Source organism: Ictalurus punctatus, chromosome 2, assembly GCF_001660625.3.
Source record: "Ictalurus punctatus breed USDA103 chromosome 2, Coco_2.0, whole genome shotgun sequence".
Classification (NCBI taxonomy): domain Eukaryota; kingdom Metazoa; phylum Chordata; class Actinopteri; order Siluriformes; family Ictaluridae; genus Ictalurus; species Ictalurus punctatus.
The window spans coordinates 9,305,987-9,327,642 of NC_030417.2; the positions used below are offsets into that span (position 1 = coordinate 9,305,987).

A 21,656-nucleotide genomic window follows, 5' to 3' on the forward strand; every position below is an offset into this window, starting at 1 on the left:
CATTGCTCAGGCGTTTATTAATATTTTCGGGTTGGCCATATTTCCTTGAAGCTACACTTATGCAGAGGAAAAAGATATGAAGCCGTCATTAGAAAGTTACACTGTGAAAAGAATTCTTGCAGAGAACAGTGCAATACTTGTTTTATTCTTTATTTGTGTTTAAGGATTGGATATCTGTGAACAATTTTGCACAGAAAATATTCAGATATTGCAGAAAAGGACATTGTGATGTTTTAAAGAATAGGGTTGGAGATTTACCCTTTAACTAATGTTCTCATATTTGTGTTGAAGTTGTAAAGTAGCCGTTTCCTTAACTTATGCAAAGGAAAAATAGATTATGGTGTCATTAGAAAGTGCAATACATTTCATTTTATTCTTTATCATTTCATTTTTTAAAATGTTATATTAGTATTTATTTTATATTTTTTCATTTCAAGGTTTAGATATTTATTAGCACATTTAAAAAAATTTATTTATTTATTTATTTATTTTTTTTACAGAAAATAGATTCTGATACTGTTAAACATTACATTGTGGTGTTGTAAAGAATACTGTTGTTAAATAAATCTTCACTGTGAAGCAACACTTAGGCTACTGTATGTGCACTGAATTGGAAATGATGATATTTTTGAAAAATACAATGAATTTCAAGGCTGTAGAGAACAGTGCACTATTGCAGACTTATATCGTGAGGTTTTAATGACATTATTTTAATATAGTCAGTCGTGAACTAAAGTGGGCCGGTCTAAGGCATGAAACTCCAGGGCTGAAAATGAGTCCCACTCCGACCCTGTGTGTGATGGGAGCTCAGTTATCCACTCTGTCGTGTTTCCCTGTTTTGGCTGTTTACCCACTGCACTGAGTTAAGTCATATTTCTTTCCCAGTAGAGTAGTATAATGCTTTAACAAAAACTTCAAGAAAGCAAACTGAGGTCTGAGAGTGTGTTTTCTTGTTCGAGAATGCTTTTTTACTTCCCGACTTCGTCCAGATATTTGCGGTTCAGTTCTGCCTGTTCCCTCTGATTCTCGATCCGTGCCATTTCAATCATATTGCGCAGCAGATGAAAGGTGAGATCAATTGATATGGGCGGGTCGTCATTCCTCTTAGTAAAACCGATGAGCTCCTCTAAACTGTTCGGACTGGGAGAAGTTGGGGAGCGCGAGCCGATTCTTAGCTCGTGTTCTCGACCGTTTCCGCCGCTGAGGAAGGACATGGTCTCGCCCTTTCCCACCCTAAGGAATACTTCATCCAGCTGGTTTTTGTAGTCATCATGGTGATCAAAGAGACTTAAATCCCGTGGTCTACATATGCTTGTTGGAATGTGAGTGGATAGTAATACAGCAGCTATTAGCAAGACAGAGGCGACAGGCTTCATGCTGGACAGAGCAGACACACCCTGGATTCAAGAGACACAAAAGCTCAATCAAGTGCATGTACACTATAATTAAATAATTATGTACAATAATTAGTACACGTATGAACTATGACCTAGGGCTTCACTACAGTATAAAGAAAACATTTAAGTAGCCTAATTGAACCATTATTGATGGAATTATTCACTGTAAAAACAGTGAAAAACACACTAAATTATGCATTAAATAAGATTTAATAAATTAAATCCATGAACAGATAGCAAGGCAAACACTGAACAGATTGTCAAAAGATACTTACTCTGTTGTATTCCTGCTTCAAAAGTTCTGACAAACAAGTCGGATACGGGATAAAAGTAGACGGATCCTTACCACTGGCTTTGGAACCGGAGCAGCTCAAGTGCAATGGTTATATACATCCAGTAAAGGTCCACTGACGTCAGTGCAGGTGCATAAACTGCCTGTAAATTAGACAAGCTCTGGAGTGATAGCTGGCCAGCCGGATGGCTGTGTGAATCTTACGCACAGGGAGACTTCAATGAAACGGACACGGATAGAGAACTTCCCATACAAACCCATTTGTCTAGATTTTCACAATTTAGAAAGTATATAATATCAGCAGACAAAGTTTGTGCTGACTACGAGCAACTCTCCACCTTGTTGTCTACCGCTGTCTGAAACATAGTATGTGTGTGTGTGTGTGTGTGTGTGTGTGTGTGTGTATGCGATGTGTGGAGAGAGAAAGAGAGATTGATTGATTGATCCATTGGGAGCTGGCCATGGTTCTGAAATACACAGAGGCTCACTCTGTTGATCATATCTTCTTGCGAGCTTTTATATTATTGTCAATATTTAACAGGCATAATTTCATTCTTTAAACAGATCTTCTGCTTAAAATTAAACAACAGGTTTCAATTTTCATGTGATTAGAATCTATAAAGTCTGAAAGACAGGACCAACTCTAGTTTGATCACTATGCAGTACTTAAGGAACAGTCATGGGCACATACAGGGTAAAATGCAAAATGTTAACTTCTAGCTAATGCTTTCAAATGATTCTGCTTACACACTGTGCACAGATTTAAAAGGGAACTCATAGCTAGTCTTGCCAGAATCCCTGCTTACACTCTGTGCACAATCATCTCAAAGCATTATAGTACAAGAACATACCTAATAATCTGTTGTCCCCATGTTTTATTTGCTCAAGTAATATTATTTTAAACCCAGATCAAATCTCCTTCTTTCAAATTTCTAATCACAACACATACAAATAAAATAAAATGAGACATCAAATTTATTTAATAGCTATTTTATTTGCAGCCATGATAGGATAGTGGGTCATAGTGCCACCTCACAGCTCCAAGATCTTGGGTTTGATCCTGGCTTCGGGTGAATGTCTGTGTGGAGTTTCGCATGTTCTCCTCATGCGCTTGCATACTGGCTAAGATATATTACTCTTAGGATAAAGCAGTTACTGAGCGAACATATGAGTGATCTATTTTATTTTTAACTTAAGCTTTATAAATGAAAGAGCATTTTAAAATGGACTTAATTAGTTCTTTGAACTTGTTTATTTAACCAAGTGTCACAAAGAAAAAGTTAAATAAACTCAAACCTTTGTAAGTTAGCTGTACTCAAATACTCAAATTTTAATCTTAAATGCTTTAAGGCAACAGATTCCTTAACTGATTTGAGTAGACTTAACTTGTCAAGTTTGGGAATTCGCATAATAACAACAATTGTGACAGTTCAGGTGGTCAAATAACTAAACTTTTGAGTAAAGACCATGACCTTAACTATTACATACAAGATAGATTCAGACTAAGTGTAATGACACAAGGCACCTTCTTGGGCAGTCTTCAATGCTGCAGGAAAGCTGGAAGTGGACACACATCCATGAAATCTGTCTTAACCACCTGACTGATACATACATACCTAACCAACTGACAAATGATTTTACACACGCATACATGCACACAAGTAATATGCTTGTGGAAAAACTGATAAATCTCTCCTGTAAAGGTGAAATTAAACCTAGTCAGAGAGATTTTTAATTCAATTAGAATTGCCTACATAAGTAAAAATCATTAAATTAACAATTCAACTGCCTCACTGAGTCCTGCAGAGAAGTGACTATTCACAAAATGCTGTTTCTCTCAAATAGGCAAAAAACATGGAATGGCAGGAAGTGTTCACCGTGTCTTCATTGTAAATATCCTTCAAGTTTGAAGGACATTTACAATGACATGATATTTTGTTGAAGGATGGTGAGGACATACAAGTAAAATTAAATTTTTGGCAAAAGTAAACTATCATTTAAAATGGTAACTGGTAATAATAATAATAATAGTAATAATAATAATAATAAAACTGACAGTCTGTCCTCCCAAGTGTAACGGAACAATATTATATGTATATTGGCCACAACTTGGTTGTCTATTTCCTTTTACACTTTATACCTAAAATTAAAATGTATGATGAGTGGGGCAACAATACAATTCACTACATTTTATTGGCTTTCCATGAGAGGTAGGAATTCCAGGCCACAGCAACAATCTGCACAACAGCCAATCTGCAAATAATGAAATTTGCAATGTGTGTGATTTGAAGACTGCAATTGAAATTATGCTTCTACAATGCAGTCAGGTCCTAAAGCAGAAACTACTTCACATGTGTAAATTTCAAAATCAATCAACTGATCTGAATGTCAGGGGTATAAGCTCATTTTACCTGTGGTGAAGGGGGATGAAATAAAAATTGGCAATCTGAACAGCCGGCCACAGCTGAAAAAAAGGAGACAAATACTGAAATGAACAAAATGGAAATGTATGAATACACATGCAGTACACAAAATATCAAATCAAAAACTGTTCTAATAGCAAAAACTTTAGCAAAGTATTCTTTAGCAAACTTAGAGTCTTTTTTTTTTTTTTTTTTAGAATAAATGAACATCATATTGCAGAGTTGAAGGGTTCCTCAAAAGACTACTACTTCAGTAAATGAAATGTGATCATATTATCTTGTAACCTGGAAAATTTAAATCAAATAATACTGTGAGTTTTGTGTTAGTCACCAGGAGTTCTTTGTACACAATTTTTTTTTTAGCAAAGATGAGTTAAAAAAAAAAAAAGTCTATGAAAAACATGGTTAAATAATCTCACACCGATAATTAAGGATGCAACTAAAGATTATTTTCATAATTGATTAGTTGGCTGATTATTTTTCAGATGGGGGCGGGGCAAAATCTCAGTACCATTTATTTGTTTATTTACAATAAAATCCACACACAGAGTGTTAGAAATATAAACTTCAGACTAAAACTTTACACAACTGTTTGTCCAAAACAGAAAAGAACCCAATACATGTATATTATATTATTAAATGATGTGTGTGTGTGTGTTTGTGTGTGTGTATATATATATATATATATATATATATATATATATATATATATATATATATATATATATATATTATAGTATTTATGCATTATTTTTTATGGATGCACAAAAAGCACCGAATTAAACAACAGTCCGAAATTAATAATAAAAATTCTCTTTCACGACATCTCGTGGTTTCTATTACTCGCTGCCTTTAGGAATATTATTTTAATTCTGTTTACTTTTGAACATAATGTTTTAATTAGACATTACACAGCTCCCACTGTGTATCACTGTGTCTACACTGCGCGTGATCAGCAACACGGCCTTGTTACTAACACATCACTTCCGTTATAATAAATGACAGAAGTTACACTGCAAGTGTGCAAATACAACATATAATCACAACAAACTTAAATTAAACTAAACCTTTTAAGCAGCTTGCACCAGTTTCCCTTCCCTTACACACAGTGGAGCATTTTGGATATAAACATAAGATTGTGCTCATGCACCACTGTTTGATCTCCGCGGTGTTTAATATAAAATGCTCTCCTGCCTTAGAGGACTTTCTTCCTCATTCACGTGACGATTTCTCCTCCGTCTGATGGAGACTGGGGTCATGTTGGGAATAAAATACTTTGATAGTGGAGACCCAAGTTTATATTCTTGAAACATGGGAGAGCCTGCTAAACTCATACCTGATGGAAACAGCTGACTTCAATTGCCCCTTTAAATGAACTAATACTCCTATAGGTTGACATCCTTTTTCCGACAAAGATATTTAATGTTGGAAAATTTTGCTCAGTAAATAAATGTAAAAACTGTTTTTGCATCATTTGTAACTGGATTTTCTTTAGCTAGTTTTAGGATGTAGATAAAGATATGATCACATTTCAGGTCAAATTTATGCAGAAATACATAAAATTGTAAAGGGTTCACAAACTTTGTAGCAGCACTACTTTTTCCTTAACTAAATTAGATTACAAATGTGGAAGAAGGCAGGGTGTGTGTGTCTTTCAGTAGAATTGCAGTGCAATCTTTAAATGTGTATTTCTTCCTTTTCACTTTTTAAATAGTCAGACCTCAAATGCTAGAGCTGATAAAATACTGAGACACAAACAAAAGGCACATTTCAGTGCAGAAAATCCTGTAATTTTCAGACAAACACAGGTGCATCTAAAAAATTTGAATATCATGAAAAAGTTATATTTTCCCCTGTAATTTAATTTAAAACGTGGAACTTTCATATATTCTAGATTCAGTACACATAAAGTGAAATATTTCAAGCTTTTTTTAAAATTTTATTTTAATCTTGATGATTACGGCTTACAGCTCATGGGCTTCCATAACACCTCAGCAGTGCCACAGGCTGATTGCCTCCATAGCACACCGCATTGATGCAGTAATTTGTGCAAAAGGAGCCCCAACCAAGTATTGAGTGTATAAATTAACATACTTTTCAGAAGGTCGATATTTTTGTATTATAAATTCTTTATTCTAATATTTTGAGATAATGGATTTTTTATTTCAATGAGCTGTAAGATGTAATCATCAAGATTAAAACAAAAAAAGGCTTGAAATATTTCCATTTATGTGTAATGAATCGAGAAAGTTCCACTTTTTTAATTAAATTACAGAAAAAGTTTACTTTTCCACAATATTCTAATTTCTTTAGATGTACTAGTATATAGTAGAAAATGTCAAAATCCATGTTTTCGCAGGCTGCCTCACATTTTTTTACATAATTTTATTAGAGATTCACCGACCGGTAAAGGCTATTTTTCCCACTATTGGCTATCGGCCGATAGTTTAAAACCATCCGATGATCATGGCTGATTATATCCTGTCAATCAAAAGAGGGCGGGAAAACATCGATTTCATGCTGTGTGTAAGGATGATGTCTCTTGTGTGGAATGATGACAAAACTGCAATTTGTAAGCTCTGTAATCTCTGCACTGCAAAAATTTTACACTGGACACTGCAGCAGTGAAGCGGCGTCAAGCCCATTCAATAAGTGAAGAAATCTTACTTTAATCAGAATGTAGGTAATGTGTTAATGTTAATTAGAGTAATGTGTTTTCTGTTTATGAGACCAGTTACTGTGAAACAACTTGTTGAAATGGAGACAAAGTTTTTATTTGCATTTCTTTCAGAATTGTGGAATTAATTATTATTAATTTAAAAGAAGGTATAAAAGGCAGAACTATCGGTATCGGCTGATATCACTGAATAATCGGTTATCGGATTCGGCTGAGAAATTTAATATCGGTGCATCTCAAATTTTATTAATCTTTACCCAGGGTACCAATAATTCTGGAGCCGACTGTAACAAAAATATATACACATTACAAATACAATTTACTTACATAGTAATTGCTAATCAAGGCATCCATATAGTCCTAATGGGAATGCAAAAGAAAGTGTTATTGCTTAATACATAGAGTAACTGCAGATAATCTTTCTTCTTTATGTTATAATAAATCTAATCTCAATTTCTCAAAGTGTTCCATAGTCACATGGAAACTCTAACAACCAGTGACTCTTCAAGTGCCTTATAAAAACTACTTCCATTAAAACAGCGTCCTTTCACTTGAAATGGAAATCTTTCGAAAGGTCAACCGAGAAAGACTGCTTGTATAAAATAAGTCATTATTGTATTATTTTATGAGAAGCGCTAAAAATATGAGGTAAAAAAGCTTCAGGGGAGGGGCATAATGTTTTATTCCTGAGTGTAACATTACAGTAATTTAGTCCCACAAGGGCAGACATATTAAGAGCAAATGTGAAAGCAGACTATAACAATATGTACCATTTTCCCAGAAATTCATAGTTTTAAGCAAATTACTTCTATATTGGAAATATCAGTGACACGGATAAGCCACTCATCGCTCTCAGCAAAGAGTTTCCTTTGCTCCCTAAAAACACTTTCCCTGTGCAAAGCTGCATGTGCCAAATCTTTAAGCAAGACATCTCCCAAACAAACTTTAGTCGATTTCGTCTGCACCTTGTGAGCCTGAAATCAGTAACTATGCTGTCAATTATACTGATATGATTTACAATAAGCATGATGAGAGCTCCTAATTATCAATAAACAATGACTTTTCTACCACGATCCCGCACAAGAAAAACTTGATAGATAATATTCTCTCCATAGAAACATGTGTATGCAACTACAGTGGGGGAAATAAGCATTGGACGTGTCAACATTTTTTTCAGTAAATATATTTCCAATGAGGCTATTCACATGAAATTTTGACCAGACATCAGCATTAACAAGAAATGCGGAAATATAAAGAATTCACAACATTAAAGTCCATAAATGAAGTTATGTGTAATAAAGTGGAATGACACAGGAAAATAATATTGGACACACTAACTGAAATTTATTTAATACTTGGTGTAGAAGCCTTTGTTTGTAATGACAACTTCAAGACACTTCCTGTATGAAGAAATTAATCGGCCACAGTATTCAGGTGTGAGTTTTGGCCCATTGTTATAAACATATTGTCTTTAAATCTTGTTCAATTGGATTCAAGTCAGGTGACTGACTGGGCCATTCTAACACCTTGATTTTTTTTTTACTCTGAAACCCATTTAGAGTTTCCTTTGCTGTATGCTTGGGATCGTTGTCCTGCTGGAAGATCCACCCACGTCTCATCTTCATTCTGGTGGATGGCAGCAGATTCTTTTCAAGAATCACCCGGTAAAGGGCTCCATTCATCAATTATATGAAGTCTGCCAGTACCATGCGATGAAAAACAGCCCCACACCATGATGCTTCCACCTCCAAACTTCACTGTTGGTACAGTGTTTTTAGGGTGATGTGCAGTGCAATTTCTTCTCCAAACATGGTGTGTAGTATGACAGCCAAAAAGTTCAGTTTTGCCCTCATCTGACCAGACTACACTCTCCCAGTATTTCATAGGCTTGTCCAAATAAGTTGTAGCAAACATTAAATGAGCTTCACCATGCCTTTTCTTTAGTAATGGAGTCTTGCGGTATGAGCGTGAGCAGTGGAGGGCATTGCCTATTGTTTTCTCTGTGATGATGGCACCTGCTGCCTCCAAGTGTTTCTGGAGCTCTTTCTGAGTGGTCCTTGGCTCTTGGGCTACTCTTCGGACTGTTCTTCTGACTCCCTGGTCAGAAAGCTTGCGAGGAGCTCCTGTGCGTGGCCACTTGATGACGGAGTGATATTGCCTCCACTTGTGGATAATGGTGCTTACTGGAGGATTCAGAAGTTTTGAAATACATCAGTATTCGATTCCATCAATATGTTTTGCAACAATAAGGTTGTGAATGTTTTGGCAGAGCTCTTTGCTTTTACCCATCATGAGATGTTTAAAATGTGACACCTTGGTAACGAAAAGCCTTTTTATAGACGTTCAATTTTTCTTAGCGTGTTCAATACTTTTTTCCTGTCATTCCACTTTATTACACATAACTTTATTTATGGACTTTAATGCTGTGAATTCTTTATATTTCTGGATTTCTTGACTAAATACTGATGTCTGGTGAAAAGTTCATGTGAATAACCTCATTGGAAATATATTTACTGAAAAAAATGTTGACACATCCAATACTTATTTCCCCCACTGTATCTTTACACACAGTTGATACATGATAGCGTAAACCATTTATGCAGCATAAACCAGCATAAATACCTTCTAACTATACCACACAAAGCATGAATCATCCCTAGTTTCAGAATACTCAGAGGATAAGTACTGACTAAATGGCTGTTTTTTACTTACTGCCAGCTAGAAACTTGTGATACTTCAAAATATTAAAGCTCCGAAGTTTAAGTCATATTTAGATTTTTTTTTTTTAACAAAAAATATTTTTTTACATTTATTCTTATATTATATTTTGTAAAATATAAACACATATTTATACAACCTTAGGGACTTTAATGTATGGAACTGGTAGAGACCTACTGGGCAAGTTGAACACTAACCCGCTTGAGCTTAACTAGATTCTCGTCCACAGTGAGCCCGTTGAGAGCTCCATAGATTCCTAGAAAAGCTCCAAGAAAGCAAGGAGCAAAGCACACCTGTTAACAAAGACAGAAGTACAGTCAGGTACATAAATATTTAGACATTGACAAACTTACTATGCTAGCTGTATACCACAGTATATAGAAGTTGAAATTAAATAATTAATATCAGCAGACTTTCAGGTTTAATTTGAGGGTATTTACATGCAAATCAGGTGAATGGTGTAGGAATTACAGTACTTTTTATATGTTGTCCCCTCACCCCCTTTTTTAAGGGACCAAAGGTAACTGGACAATGAGCTGCTCAGCTGATTGATGACAAGTTGTAGATTATTCTCACATTATTCCACTTACAAGTAAGCACATCTAGAACTGATTTCTAGTCTAGCATGTAACTGTTTCCTTTGTATGTATTGATGTGGCTGGCAAAAGCAGCAGGATGAATTCTGAAATGTATAAGGCTATATTAACTGCTTAGATTCAGTCAAATGCTTCAACACTCATTGGACAGTGCTTCACAATGTAGATGGACAATGACTCGACTCATACTTCAAAAGCAGCCCAAGACTTTAAGGCAAAGAACAAGCAGGAACTGATGACAGCAGCAGTAAAGGACTGGCAGAGCATCACCAGGAAAAAAAAAAACATCATTTGATGATGTCTATGAGTACCAAACTTCAGGCTGGTACTCATTTCATTGACTGCAAAGGATTCGCAACAAACAGAACAAATTGATAACATAGTTATCAATGGCCAAGAGACAAGAGAACAAAACAGGCCATGTTATCTGGGTGAGAGGAATGGCATACTTTATCCAGTGTCCGCAGCGCAGCAAAACAATGGAGGACCGCAACAGCAATGATCATAATAAATGGAAGAGGGGACAGATCATTAAAGACATATGGGTCACTTGCAATTATGAATATGAACCATCAAGAAAGACACATTTGACCTGAGCAAAATTTGTAACTGTGCAAAGTATCATGTAATATGAATGTAGACACATTGGACTTAATGCTGTCAGTGCAATTGGGCTGTGAAAAAAACTTGTGTATAATTCACAATATTTCACTATTTTGGACTTTATGTGCACACTGATTAGTGTCAATATGCCTTTAGACATAATTGAGTTGAACAAACATTCCTACCTGGTCCATTAGCATTTTCTTCAGTGCAGTACTTTTGGTCATCCCAATCACAAATCTGTCTAATACTCTGTACCATCCACCAACAACTGGCCCCTGTAGTAGACAATAAATAGGTTTTATGGGTTATAAAATAAAAGCGGTCATCAAAAGTGTTACAGGTGTTACTAATTTTCACGTCATATTTTGTACATACAGTCATGTGAAAGTACACCCCATGGAAATTGTTGGCTTTTTTGACATATTTGGACAAGCAAAAATTGTATCCTCTTTGAAACAGTGCCTATTAATAACATTGATACACTATCAAATTATACATAAAATCGACATTTTGTAGTAATTTCCACAATTTCAATTAACAAAAAAAGATCAGTCAGATGGAAAAAGTAAGTACACCCCTACATCACACTTTCAAATCCATAAAATTAGAACCAGGTGTTCAAAATTGGGTACCAGTGTTTAGAACCTGCTTAAGGAGTGCAGGTGGAAGAAATCTTATTTAAACCTCTCATATCTAGTGTCTGGGGTTACCTTTTCTTCTGAGGTGTCATCATGCAAAGATCTAAAGAGTACTGTAAGGCATTCAGAAAAAAGGCTGTGGATGCCTATAAGTCTGGCAAGGGATTTAAAAGGATCTCCAAATGATCTGAAATACATCATTCCACTGTAAGGAAAATAAAATACAAATGGTGCAGATTTCAAATGTCCAGGACTGGCCATCTCACCAAATTCAGCCCAATAGCAGACCATTTAATGCAAAAAGAAATCTCCAAGAACCCCAAAACTTTATCAAAATATTTGCCAGTAAGTCTTTTAATTGTTGATGTCAAAGTGCTTCTACTATCAGAAAAAGATGGCACAAATTTGACCTGTATGGGACACGTGCCAGGAAAAAGCCTTTGCAAGACTACATTTTGCCAATGATCATATAAGCAAAGACCAGGCCTTTTGGAATAATGCGCTCTGGACAGACAAATTAAAGATAGAGTTGTTTGGCCACAGTAACAGCAGACATGTTTGGCACAGACCAAAGACAGCTTTTCAGGAGAAGCACCTCATGCCAACTGTGAAACACAGTGGTGGAAATGTTATGGTTTGTGGTTGCTTCACTGCCTCAGGGACTGAACAGCATGCATTCATTGATTCAACTATGAATTCTGCATCATATCAAAGATAATGAGGCCATCTGTCCGAAAGTTGAAGTTAAACTGAAAGTGGAACTTTCAATGGGATGATTATCCTAAGCACACTAGCAAATCCACCGAAGAATGTCTCAAAAAGAAGAAATTGAGGGTTATGGAATATCCTAGTCAAAGCCCGGATTTGAATCCCATTGAAATGTTGTGGGGGGATTTGAAATGGGAAGTACATGCAAGAAAACACTCAAATATCTTGCAACTGAATGAATATTGCATAGAAGAGTGGTGAAAATTTCCACAAACATGGCGGACAATTATGCAAAACGCCTATAAGAAGTTATTTCTGCTAAAGGGGGCTCCTGAGGTCAAGGGTGTACTTACTTTTTCAACATTAGAATATCACAACTATTGATATTTCTGTTGAATAAATGACTGAAAAAGCAAATTTTCCCTGTAGTTTTGTTCAAGTATATCAGCTCTATTAATAGACGCAGAATTCCACTAAAACATCATGCCTTTGGTCAAGCACGGTAGTGGCAGTGTGATGGTGTGGGGATGGTTTGCTGCTTCAGGGCCTGGGTAACTTGTAATAATCGAGGGAAACATGACTTCTGCTCTCTACCAGAAAATCCTGAAGGAGCGCAACTGGATTATGCAGCCAGACAATGATCCAAAAGGAGTAAGTCCACCTCTGAATGGCTCAACAAAAAGGAAAATTAAGGTTTTGGAGTGGCCTGGTCAAAGTCCTGACCTGAACCAATTGAGATGCTTAAACAGGCAGTTCATGCTCAAAAAAAAAAATCCTCCAGTGTGGCTGAATTAAAGCAGTTCTGCAAAGAAGAGTGGGCCAATATCCCACCATAGTGCCGTGAAAGACTGATCTTCAGTTATCATAAGTGTTTGCTTGCAGTTATTGCTGCTAAAGGTGGCACAACCACATCTTAAGTTTAAGGGGGAAGTTAGGTTTTCACATGGGTGATATGTGTTGTTTTGCTTCAATTAAAAAAAAAGAATAAAAACTGTATTGTGTGTTTACTCAAGTTGCCTTGGTTTTATGTTGTATTTTGTTTGAAGATCTAAAACTATTTAGTATGAGATACACACAAAAACAGAAGAAATCAAGATGGGCAAATACTTTTTCTCAGCTTTACCAGTCTAAAAATGGTAATAATGGGTCTCATTTTTCAAGCTGGACATTATTTGTCCAATCATTTACATAAGAGATTTGGTATTCATGAAAATCCTGTAATGTTTGCATCATACTTGTGTTCCTGAGTATGTGTAAATTTATGCATAAAAAGAATAACTAATGTAAAACCTCAATTCATCTGCTTCAAATGATATAATTTGCAATGAGTTACTGCATTTTTATATACTAATTATGCTATCAAGTTTTAATAGTTTTGCATTTCTTAGATATACAAATTTAATGAAAATTTTGTGAAACACAGTCATTCTCAGTCAAACCCATTCATATTAATTGAATTAACTAAAGAACTAGTAAATATGAATAAAAATTAAAGAAAGCAAGCCAAAATAAACCCATTAAGGCAGATAACACAAGACAATCAGAAGAAATGCCTCCATATAAAAGGACATGCTGCACTGGATCAGTTGGTGTGTATGTTGGTTCCATTGGCCTCAGTATCTTCTACACTAATCTAACACATCAACATTTTACTAGAACCAGCACTATGTGACTTCCTTATGACAAACATCCTCCTGCTTTTCCAACACTGAGTTGGAGAGGGTACACTGAAGTGTGAGAAAGAGTAATCGAAATGTTTTGCTTGGAATAAAAAACAAAACAAAACAAAACAAAACAACAGCAGTATCCCCTTTGTGATGTGCTTGATGATCACGATCACCCGGGTACAGCACATTTTCTTTTCAAACCATCTCACCCTACTTAATTAAAATTTTCTGTTATTTGGATCCAGATTTAGACCTTTTTAGGGGATGTTAGGCTTTTAAATAATATATTTTTATTGTCGTTGACGTGAGCCAAAACATTTCTACAACAAAGTCTTTTTTTGCCATTTATTCCTCGTTTCAAGTCTGTGAGCTTTGCCTTTTAGGGAGTTTTTTGGTATTACCAAATGCAAATCAGCTGTGTTCAGCACGTGCCTGGTAATTTATGGATGATTGGTATTCAACAACACATGCATGCAAGTAAAAAGAAAACTTTTGTAAATATGGCAGAAATTTTTGTTCTGTTTGGCTACACAAACATTTACACACAATTTTAAACACAACATTAAACACAAATGTGTTTGCTCTTCATTTATGCCCACACATCCTTCAATGAACCATGGAGGCATACAAAAAACATAAGAATTGACTTGCAACAAAAAAGAAGCCCATGCTCATCATCTTTGTGGTGCGTCTAATGCTGTGCTTGGTCAAGCCGCGCCTTTCAACCAGTTGCTGGGAGATGATATCCCCCACTCCCATCAGAGAGCCTGTAGGATGACATTAAGGAGAAGAGAAAAAGAGACAGAAGAAAAATTAGATTTGTTGTTCAAGTTTTTTCAGTAGGTTTGTCCTTTTGAGGTGTTGTTGCCCCACAGCTCCAGGCTTGCTGGATTTATCTTGAGGTCAGGTTACTGTCTGATATTTGCATTTTCTTTTCATTTTAAAGTTTTCATTCCATAAATAAAGTTATGTGTAATAAAGTTGAATGACATAAAAAAGTATTGAACATGCTAAGCAAAAGCGGTTCTCCAAGGAAAGGTAAGGCAAGGAACCAGCTGAAATCTGTAAGTAATTATATGTCCTATCAGTGAAAATTTAATATCAGCTGGGTTAGTAAACTGAACATCTATAAAAAGGCTTTTCGTTACCAAAGTGTCACATTTGAAACATCTCATGATGGGTAAAAGCAGAGTTCTCTCAAGACCGTTGCAACCTTATTGTTGCAAAACATATTGATGGAATAGGATACAGATGTATTTCAAAACTTCTGAATCCTCCAGTAAGCACAATTAGGGTCATTATCCACAAGTGGAAGCAACATCACTCCGTCATCAACCGGTCATGCATAGGAGCTCCTCACAAGATTTCTGACCAGGGAGTTAGAAGAATAGTCAGAAGAGTAGCCCAAGAGCCAAGGACCACTCAGAAAGAGCTCCAGAAACACTTGGATCCAGCAGGTGCCATCATTACAGAGAAAACAATAGGCAACACATCCGCTGCTCACGCTCACCCCGCAAGACTCCATTACTAAAGAAAAGGCATGTTGAAGCTCGTTTAGCTGTCATACTACACACCATGCTTGGAGAAGAAATGGCATTGCACGTCACCCTTGAAACACCATACAAACAGTGAAGTTTGGAGGTGGAAACATCAAGGTGTTTGGCAGTTTTTCATCACATGGTACTGGCAGACTTCATATAATTGAAGGAACGATGAATTGAACACTTTACCAGGAGATTCTTGAGAAGAATCTGCTGCCATCCACCAGGATGATGAAGATGAGACGTGGGTGGACCTTCCAGCAGGACAATGATCCAAAGCATACAGCAAAGGAAACTCTCAATCGGTTTCAAAGAAAATAAATCAAGGCGTTAGAATGGCCCAGTCAATCACCAGACTTGAATCCAATTGAACAAGACTCAAAGACAATATGTTTAGAAGAATGGGCCAAAATCACACCTGAATACTGTGGCCGATTAATTTCTTCATACAGGAAGCATCTTGAAGCCGTCATTACAAACAAAGGCTTCTCCATCAAGTATTAAATACATTTCGGTTAGCATGTTCAATACTTTTTTCCTGTGTCATTCCTCTTTATTACACATAACTTCATTTATGGACATTAATGTTTGTATTTCTTTATCATCTGTGGATTCCTTGAGTTAATACCAAAGTCTGGTGAAAAGTTCATGTGAATAGCCTCATTGGAAATATATTCACTGAAAGAAATGTTGACGCGTTCAATACTTATTTCCCCCACTGTATAACGCACATTCGAATGCAAAAATTGTGGCAAGCACTTACACAAATTTTAAAACATGCTGTTGAAAATGGCACACAAGATATTAACAATGCACCAGCAATGTTTTTTGAAGAAGAAAAATTTATAAAGAACAGTTGTAGTGTTTTAAATAATCCAGCCATGTTGGGGATTGAGCCGCTTAACCTGCACGAGTTGAAGCTGAACAGTGAATGAAAACCGGTAAACTGGAGCCACAGGGATAATTAACTCACCCAAACGCATGCTATACACATATTAGATTAATCAGACATATACACAACATAAATGTAATATTACAACTTCCTTCTGCATAAAAAAGACACAAAGGCACAAGTGAACTTGAACTTAACACACTAGGTAGAACGGTAACGCACATTGTGAATATGCTCTTTCCAAAACAACACACCAAAACACAGACAATGAAGAACTAAAACATAATGAATTCACAATACTGTATTTCAGGAGATCATGTTTTCACAAGGGCAGTTTCCACATGTTTTTGTTTATGCATATGTAAAATGTGTGAATATTTGCTTTAATATTTGCATTTTCTTGTCAACTAAAATGACTAATATTCATTGCCATTTTACAGTAAAATTGAATACAATTAATAAATATGACATGATGAAATATTGACTAAATTTAAAGGATATTTGTGTCAGAAGACAAAAACCATGCTGTTATACTATCAACATATCAATGGCATAAAATGTTCTTAACATGACAACAATACTGTTTATTTCTGGGACAATACATCATCCAGCAAAATTAGTTATTGTGACCTATATGTAACTGTGTGTCTATGAACCACAGATGAGCACCAGTGACAGTGAGAATAACCTGGATACCTTCTTGTGCACATACACCAATGTCACAAGACCTTCCACCAAAATCACCATCAAAATCATGAATTAATGCATAGTGCAGTATTTGTAATACACACCACTAGTATACAGCCTTCTTTTCCTGGAACATTTATGGAAATGTGCTGCAGTAGTATATTAGATTGCAGTGTAACTGGAAACCCCCCCTTTTCTGCTCAGTATATTTCTGAAAACTGTAGGTTTTGATCTGAGGGACTCTGACAAGGGCCAAATTGTGACTGCGTCAGTGCATCTCCAAAACGGCAGGTCTTGTAGGGTGTTCCTGGTATGCAGTGGTTATTAATTACCAAAAGTGGTCAAAGGAAGGACAATCGGTGAATCGGTGACAGGGTCATGGGCGCCCAAGGCTCACTGATGTACGTGGGGGTGACAGCACACACAGTGCATCGCAGCTTGTTGTGTATGGGGCTGTGTAGCCATAGAGCAGTCAGAGAGCCCATGCTGACTCCCATCCACTGTCAAAACTGCCTACCAATGGGAACGTGAGTATCAGAACTGGACTATGGAGCAATGGAAGAAGGTGGCCTGGTCTGATGAATTATGTTTTCTTTTACGATATGTGGATGGCCAGGCATGTATGCAAGACTTACCTGGGGAAGAGGTAGCACTAGGATGCAGTATGGAATGATTAAAATTGTTCAGGAAATGTTTGAGTAACATGACAAAAGTGTTGACTTGGCCTACAAATTCCCCAGATCTCAATCCCAGCTCTCAAGCTGTAGAAGCAAGTCCAATCCATGGAGGCCCCACCTGGGTGCCAGATACCACAGCACACCTTCAGAGGTTTTGTGGAGTCCATACCTTGAAGGTTCAGAGCAGTTTTGCCAGCACAAGGGGGACCTACAGAATATTAGGCAGGTGGTTTTAATGTTATGGCTGATCGGTGTATATACATACATTCATATATACACACTCAGGTCCATAAGGATCTGACAATTTTCATAATTTTTCTTCTGTACACCACCACAATGGATTTGAAATAATCAAGATTCATACCTCGTCCCTCAGACATGAACAATGACTGCAATGTTTTGAGACACCCACACTGGTGATAAGACAAGATTTAGCACAAAGTCACAGTTGCCCTGCTAGGACAGTAATTTATTTTATGGCCTTATTTACTTTACTGGGCCTCAGCAATTACATAATTGATTTAGAACTACTATTTGATTTAGGATCTACTTTAGGCATTTAATACACACCTGCCAGGAATTTTCCACAGCCACAGTATAAATGCTTTTAGTGGCCTTTGTTTGGTTCTCTACAAATACATCAAATTACGTTCTCTCGTCAATGAGTCAATTTTCTTTGTACTGTTCAATTAGTAATAGGAACTGAAAATGCCCATTCCCAGTCTTTATGATATTTAGTTGGTTGGTGTTCAACTAAAAACTAGCACAACTCAAATATTAAGGGGGGATCGGGGACAGATCCTTCATGAAATTTACAGGATTGTCACTGACCAAATATCATGGTTTACAAAGGTCACTGTATCTTAATGGCAGATCCTGGCGAGGAAATGTAGTACCTTTTACGTAATGTAACCTTTCATAATATGTCAGAGAACTAATAATCCAGAACAGCAGTGTGGAAACAGACTGGAACGCTGGTCATGCATTTACTGGCTTGTCTTATTAAAGCAGATCTACTCCATACACCGTATGGTACAAGCAGGGACAAGAGTTGAAAGAGCAACAGCAGCTTGAGGAAGACAAACAGACATTTGTCTCTCGCTCTCCTGTCTTAACAGATATAAAAGGGCTGAGGATCACGCCAAAGAAAGTTTGATAGCATCCTGCAGCAGTCTTCTCTGATAATCTTCACAGCATTGTACTGGACCACAGTCATCCAGGTTATTTTGGATATCTTTTAGTAGTAGGTGAAGATGACTGGACTTATCATACAATTCTGAAATCTCCAGAATTAACAACCACTGCTTGTTGCCATGTTTAAATGATGCACCAGTAATTAACATATACTATAATTAATAAATCATTCTCGCCCAGGAAAATGGCACTCAGCTGAAAGGAGTGCTGAGTGCTGGAGTAGACTGCTGAAAATCAGCACAACAAGATATGAAGATATGCCTTCATATCATTGAAGAAATGCATTCATATCAGTGAAGATATGCCTCTGGTGGCTAGGAGCCATGACTGACACACATTGCATTCAGGTGTAATGATCTGTGATCAGTTTGGCACACACCACACCTCAGCACGCTAACTGATCCACAGGGAACACAGCACAAAACCATTAGCTGATGAGACGGGTACAACACCAGGACATTGAAAATACCTTTGCTTGTGCTCTTTGCGTACCATTGATTTTTGGTAACTACAGATAACACTACAGTTAATATGTAACTAATGTCTCCACACCTGATGACTCATTTGTTTTTCTAATTCTTTCAATTGTTAGGTTTATTTTTCACTGTTCTAGTCTAGTTCTAGTCATCCTTAATTCTTCACACATCATCAGTTTCAAGAACTGCATTAAGCAATACTTGAGCGCACTTGAAAACAGTACAGCTTAACTGGTTACTAAATTGAAATCCACAGATTTGTTTTAGTCATCAAAGCAAACATTCAGACAAAACTAAAATTTATCTAAATTCACCTACATGAGTCTCTTGTGTTTCCTGTTTTGAGATGCATCATTACAGAGATTAAATTAGAACTGATGGATAAACTGGTCATAAATTAAAAGTATATGTTTAAGAGTAGTTATTGACTACTTATATATCTAGACAATGTAATTGGAATTTAATTGTATGGGGGAACCATCATGATGGAACTAAGTGGTTTTAATTAAATGTTTTCACCGCCACCTGCTGACAGAAAAGTGCTACTGCAGGAATAAAGATAACCCATCCTGAAAAGGTGAATGACAAAATTGCCCTCCAAAAACTAGACTATGATGGAAAATTGCGATGAATTTTTTTTTTCTTTTTTTTTTTTGCTGCAGCTGAGCCTTTTTGAGCTTATGTTTTTCTCCAAAAGAGCCATTCAAACATTGATAACTCAACATTTCGTCTTATAAACATGGGGGAATAAATTATTACTGAAAATATCCATCTTCTGTATTTCTGAGCTCTTTTTGAACCATAGGAAACCATCCTACACCCATGCTGCCTACTTTAATGTTCAATGGTATGGGACCAGCAAAAAACAAAAAGGGTGAAAAACTCCAAACTACATTTTTATGTGAAAAAGCAGGACTGAGTAAGACAGTGGGCTGGAGTTATGATCTTTTTGTACTGATGTGTGACTTTGGGATTCTTACCAGCTGTTATTATTTGCACAGTCCATGGTTTTTTGACCATTAATGCCTGGTAAGCTCTCCAGATGCCTGCTACGGTCATCTTTCTCTCTGAAAAGAGCAGCTGAAGATCCACAGATCACTGTAGGGACAATATGGGAAAGATGCTGCATGTTCACACAGTTTAATACGCAACTGCATGTGGAGCAATGTCTTTTTTTTGTTGTTGTTGTTGATGTTTTTTTAAAATCAAAAACAAAAACAAAAAGCATACCATAGATACACAGTGTGTACTATCACTGGATATCAAGTAACTGATATACAATAAAACTACTGAACGTGCAGTGTGCATGTCATAACTACAGCAAACAGTATACTACGACTGGCCGATGACTGATTTAATATTTGAAAAAATTAGAAATCAGTATCATGGAACTTGTCTTTTAGAACATGAAACTACTGGCCTCAGTTAGAAAACTTAAATATCATAAAGAAATTGTGCCTCATGATATATCTTGATCAATGTATTTTAAGTAAATAATTAAAGTTACATCCATGTGCTGCTGAACTTGGACAGAGACTGTACAATGGATTCACTGACTTTATTATTAAACTGGACATATAGCAGATGCAATAATATAATCAAGACCATTTCCACTAACCAGGAACACCACTGTCCCAATTATCTGCCACCGTTCATGCATGCCAGCCCAGATTAACACTAACGCCGCTGTCGGTTTAAGGCTCAAGTTAAAAAAAAAAATACTTCTTATAGATGACACGTAATATTGTACCATCTATAATGATATAACTATCACTAAGTACTGCCAAGGAAATCACGGGTCCTACCTTCGTATAATCTACGTTGTCCTGTTGAAAGTAATATCAGCCTAAATAACTTAGTCAAACATTCAGCTACTTATTAACTCCAGTGTAGTGTACCCAGAGAGCTAACCGAGCTAGACAGCACACAGTATACAGGATATACTGCTTCAAAAATTTTATTTTTATTTTTTATATATATGTATATTTTATAACAAAAGCCAAACAACGAAGTAGCAGAAGCTTTAACCCGCTACAGTGGAACACTACGTCATACAAGACGTCCAATACAAGTTGGGTGTTCTTAACCTCCTTAAATTGAATTCCAATACCATGTACACAAACACAGAGAAGAAACTTACACACCCGGAAGTGTTCGTGAGCCTTTTTCTTCTTCGTCTACTGTTGGTTTGTGATGGCGGTTGGCAAACCAACTAGAAGGCGCATTTCTGCCACCTACTGAACTGGAGTATGGAGCACAACTTGCTTGACAAGAAAACCACTATTAAATCCTATTTACTAATCCTATAACATTCAAAAATCTAAATAATTTCCTATGAGTTATATAATCTGTTTTATCTCCTAATATGTCCTTGAGTGAATAATTGATTCCTCCCCATTCTTTTAGTGCTTGTAATAATTGCAATCTTTCTCTACTCTATGTTGTATACTCTAGCAATACATGTTAC

At 36.4% G+C, this 21,656-nt stretch overlaps 2 protein-coding genes across 8 annotated transcripts; both read right to left on the reverse strand.

The window, feature by feature from the left end:
• Positions 1–2,753, reverse strand: uts1 (urotensin 1). Of its 2 annotated transcripts, none has more exons than XM_017456963.3 (2): positions 1,744–2,753; positions 1–1,397 (listed from the first exon to the last, which is right to left on the reverse strand). In XM_017456963.3, the coding sequence occupies exon 2, from the start codon at positions 1,374–1,376 to the stop codon at positions 969–971; it is 408 nt and encodes a 135-aa protein (XP_017312452.1). In that variant the 5' UTR covers positions 1,377–1,397; positions 1,744–2,753; the 3' UTR covers positions 1–968. The 2 variants fall into 2 exon arrangements, with proteins under 2 accessions (XP_017312452.1, XP_017312442.1); XM_017456953.3 differs by having other exon boundaries at positions 1,673–2,753.
• A 169-nt stretch (positions 2,754–2,922) lies between these two features.
• On the reverse strand, positions 2,923–21,439 carry mpv17 (mitochondrial inner membrane protein MPV17). 6 transcript variants are annotated; one of them, XM_017456911.3, is made up of 8 exons: positions 21,334–21,439; positions 20,170–20,287; positions 14,374–14,489; positions 10,892–10,984; positions 9,705–9,800; positions 7,117–7,149; positions 4,101–4,174; positions 2,923–3,942 (listed from the first exon to the last, which is right to left on the reverse strand). In XM_017456911.3, exons 2-8 carry the CDS (start codon positions 20,246–20,248, stop codon positions 3,873–3,875), a joined length of 561 nt encoding a protein of 186 aa, XP_017312400.1. In that variant the 5' UTR covers positions 20,249–20,287; positions 21,334–21,439; the 3' UTR covers positions 2,923–3,872. The 6 variants fall into 6 exon arrangements, with proteins under 6 accessions (XP_017312400.1, XP_017312390.1, XP_017312426.1 ...); XM_017456901.3 differs by having other exon boundaries at positions 21,330–21,415; XM_017456937.3 differs by lacking the exon at positions 21,334–21,439 and adding an exon at positions 20,995–21,323 and having other exon boundaries at positions 4,101–4,153.
• Positions 21,440–21,656: the final 217 nt, after the last annotated feature.

Excerpts from the sequence above, each read along its gene's own strand:
- uts1 (XM_017456963.3), bottom strand. The coding sequence starts at position 1,376 with ATGAAGCCTGTCGCCTCTGTCTTGCTAATAGCTGCTGTATTACTATCC.
- mpv17 (XM_017456911.3), bottom strand. The coding sequence starts at position 20,248 with ATGACCGTAGCAGGCATCTGGAGAGCTTACCAGGCATTAATGGTCAAA. Across the intron at positions 4,175-7,116 it reads CCTTGATTAGCAATTACTAT|TATTTGTCTCCTTTTTTTCA; the intron begins GTAAGTAAATTG and ends TGTTCATTTCAG. Across the intron at positions 3,943-4,100 it reads TTCATCCCCCTTCACCACAG|ATTGGCTGTTGTGCAGATTG; the intron begins GTAAAATGAGCT and ends CATTATTTGCAG.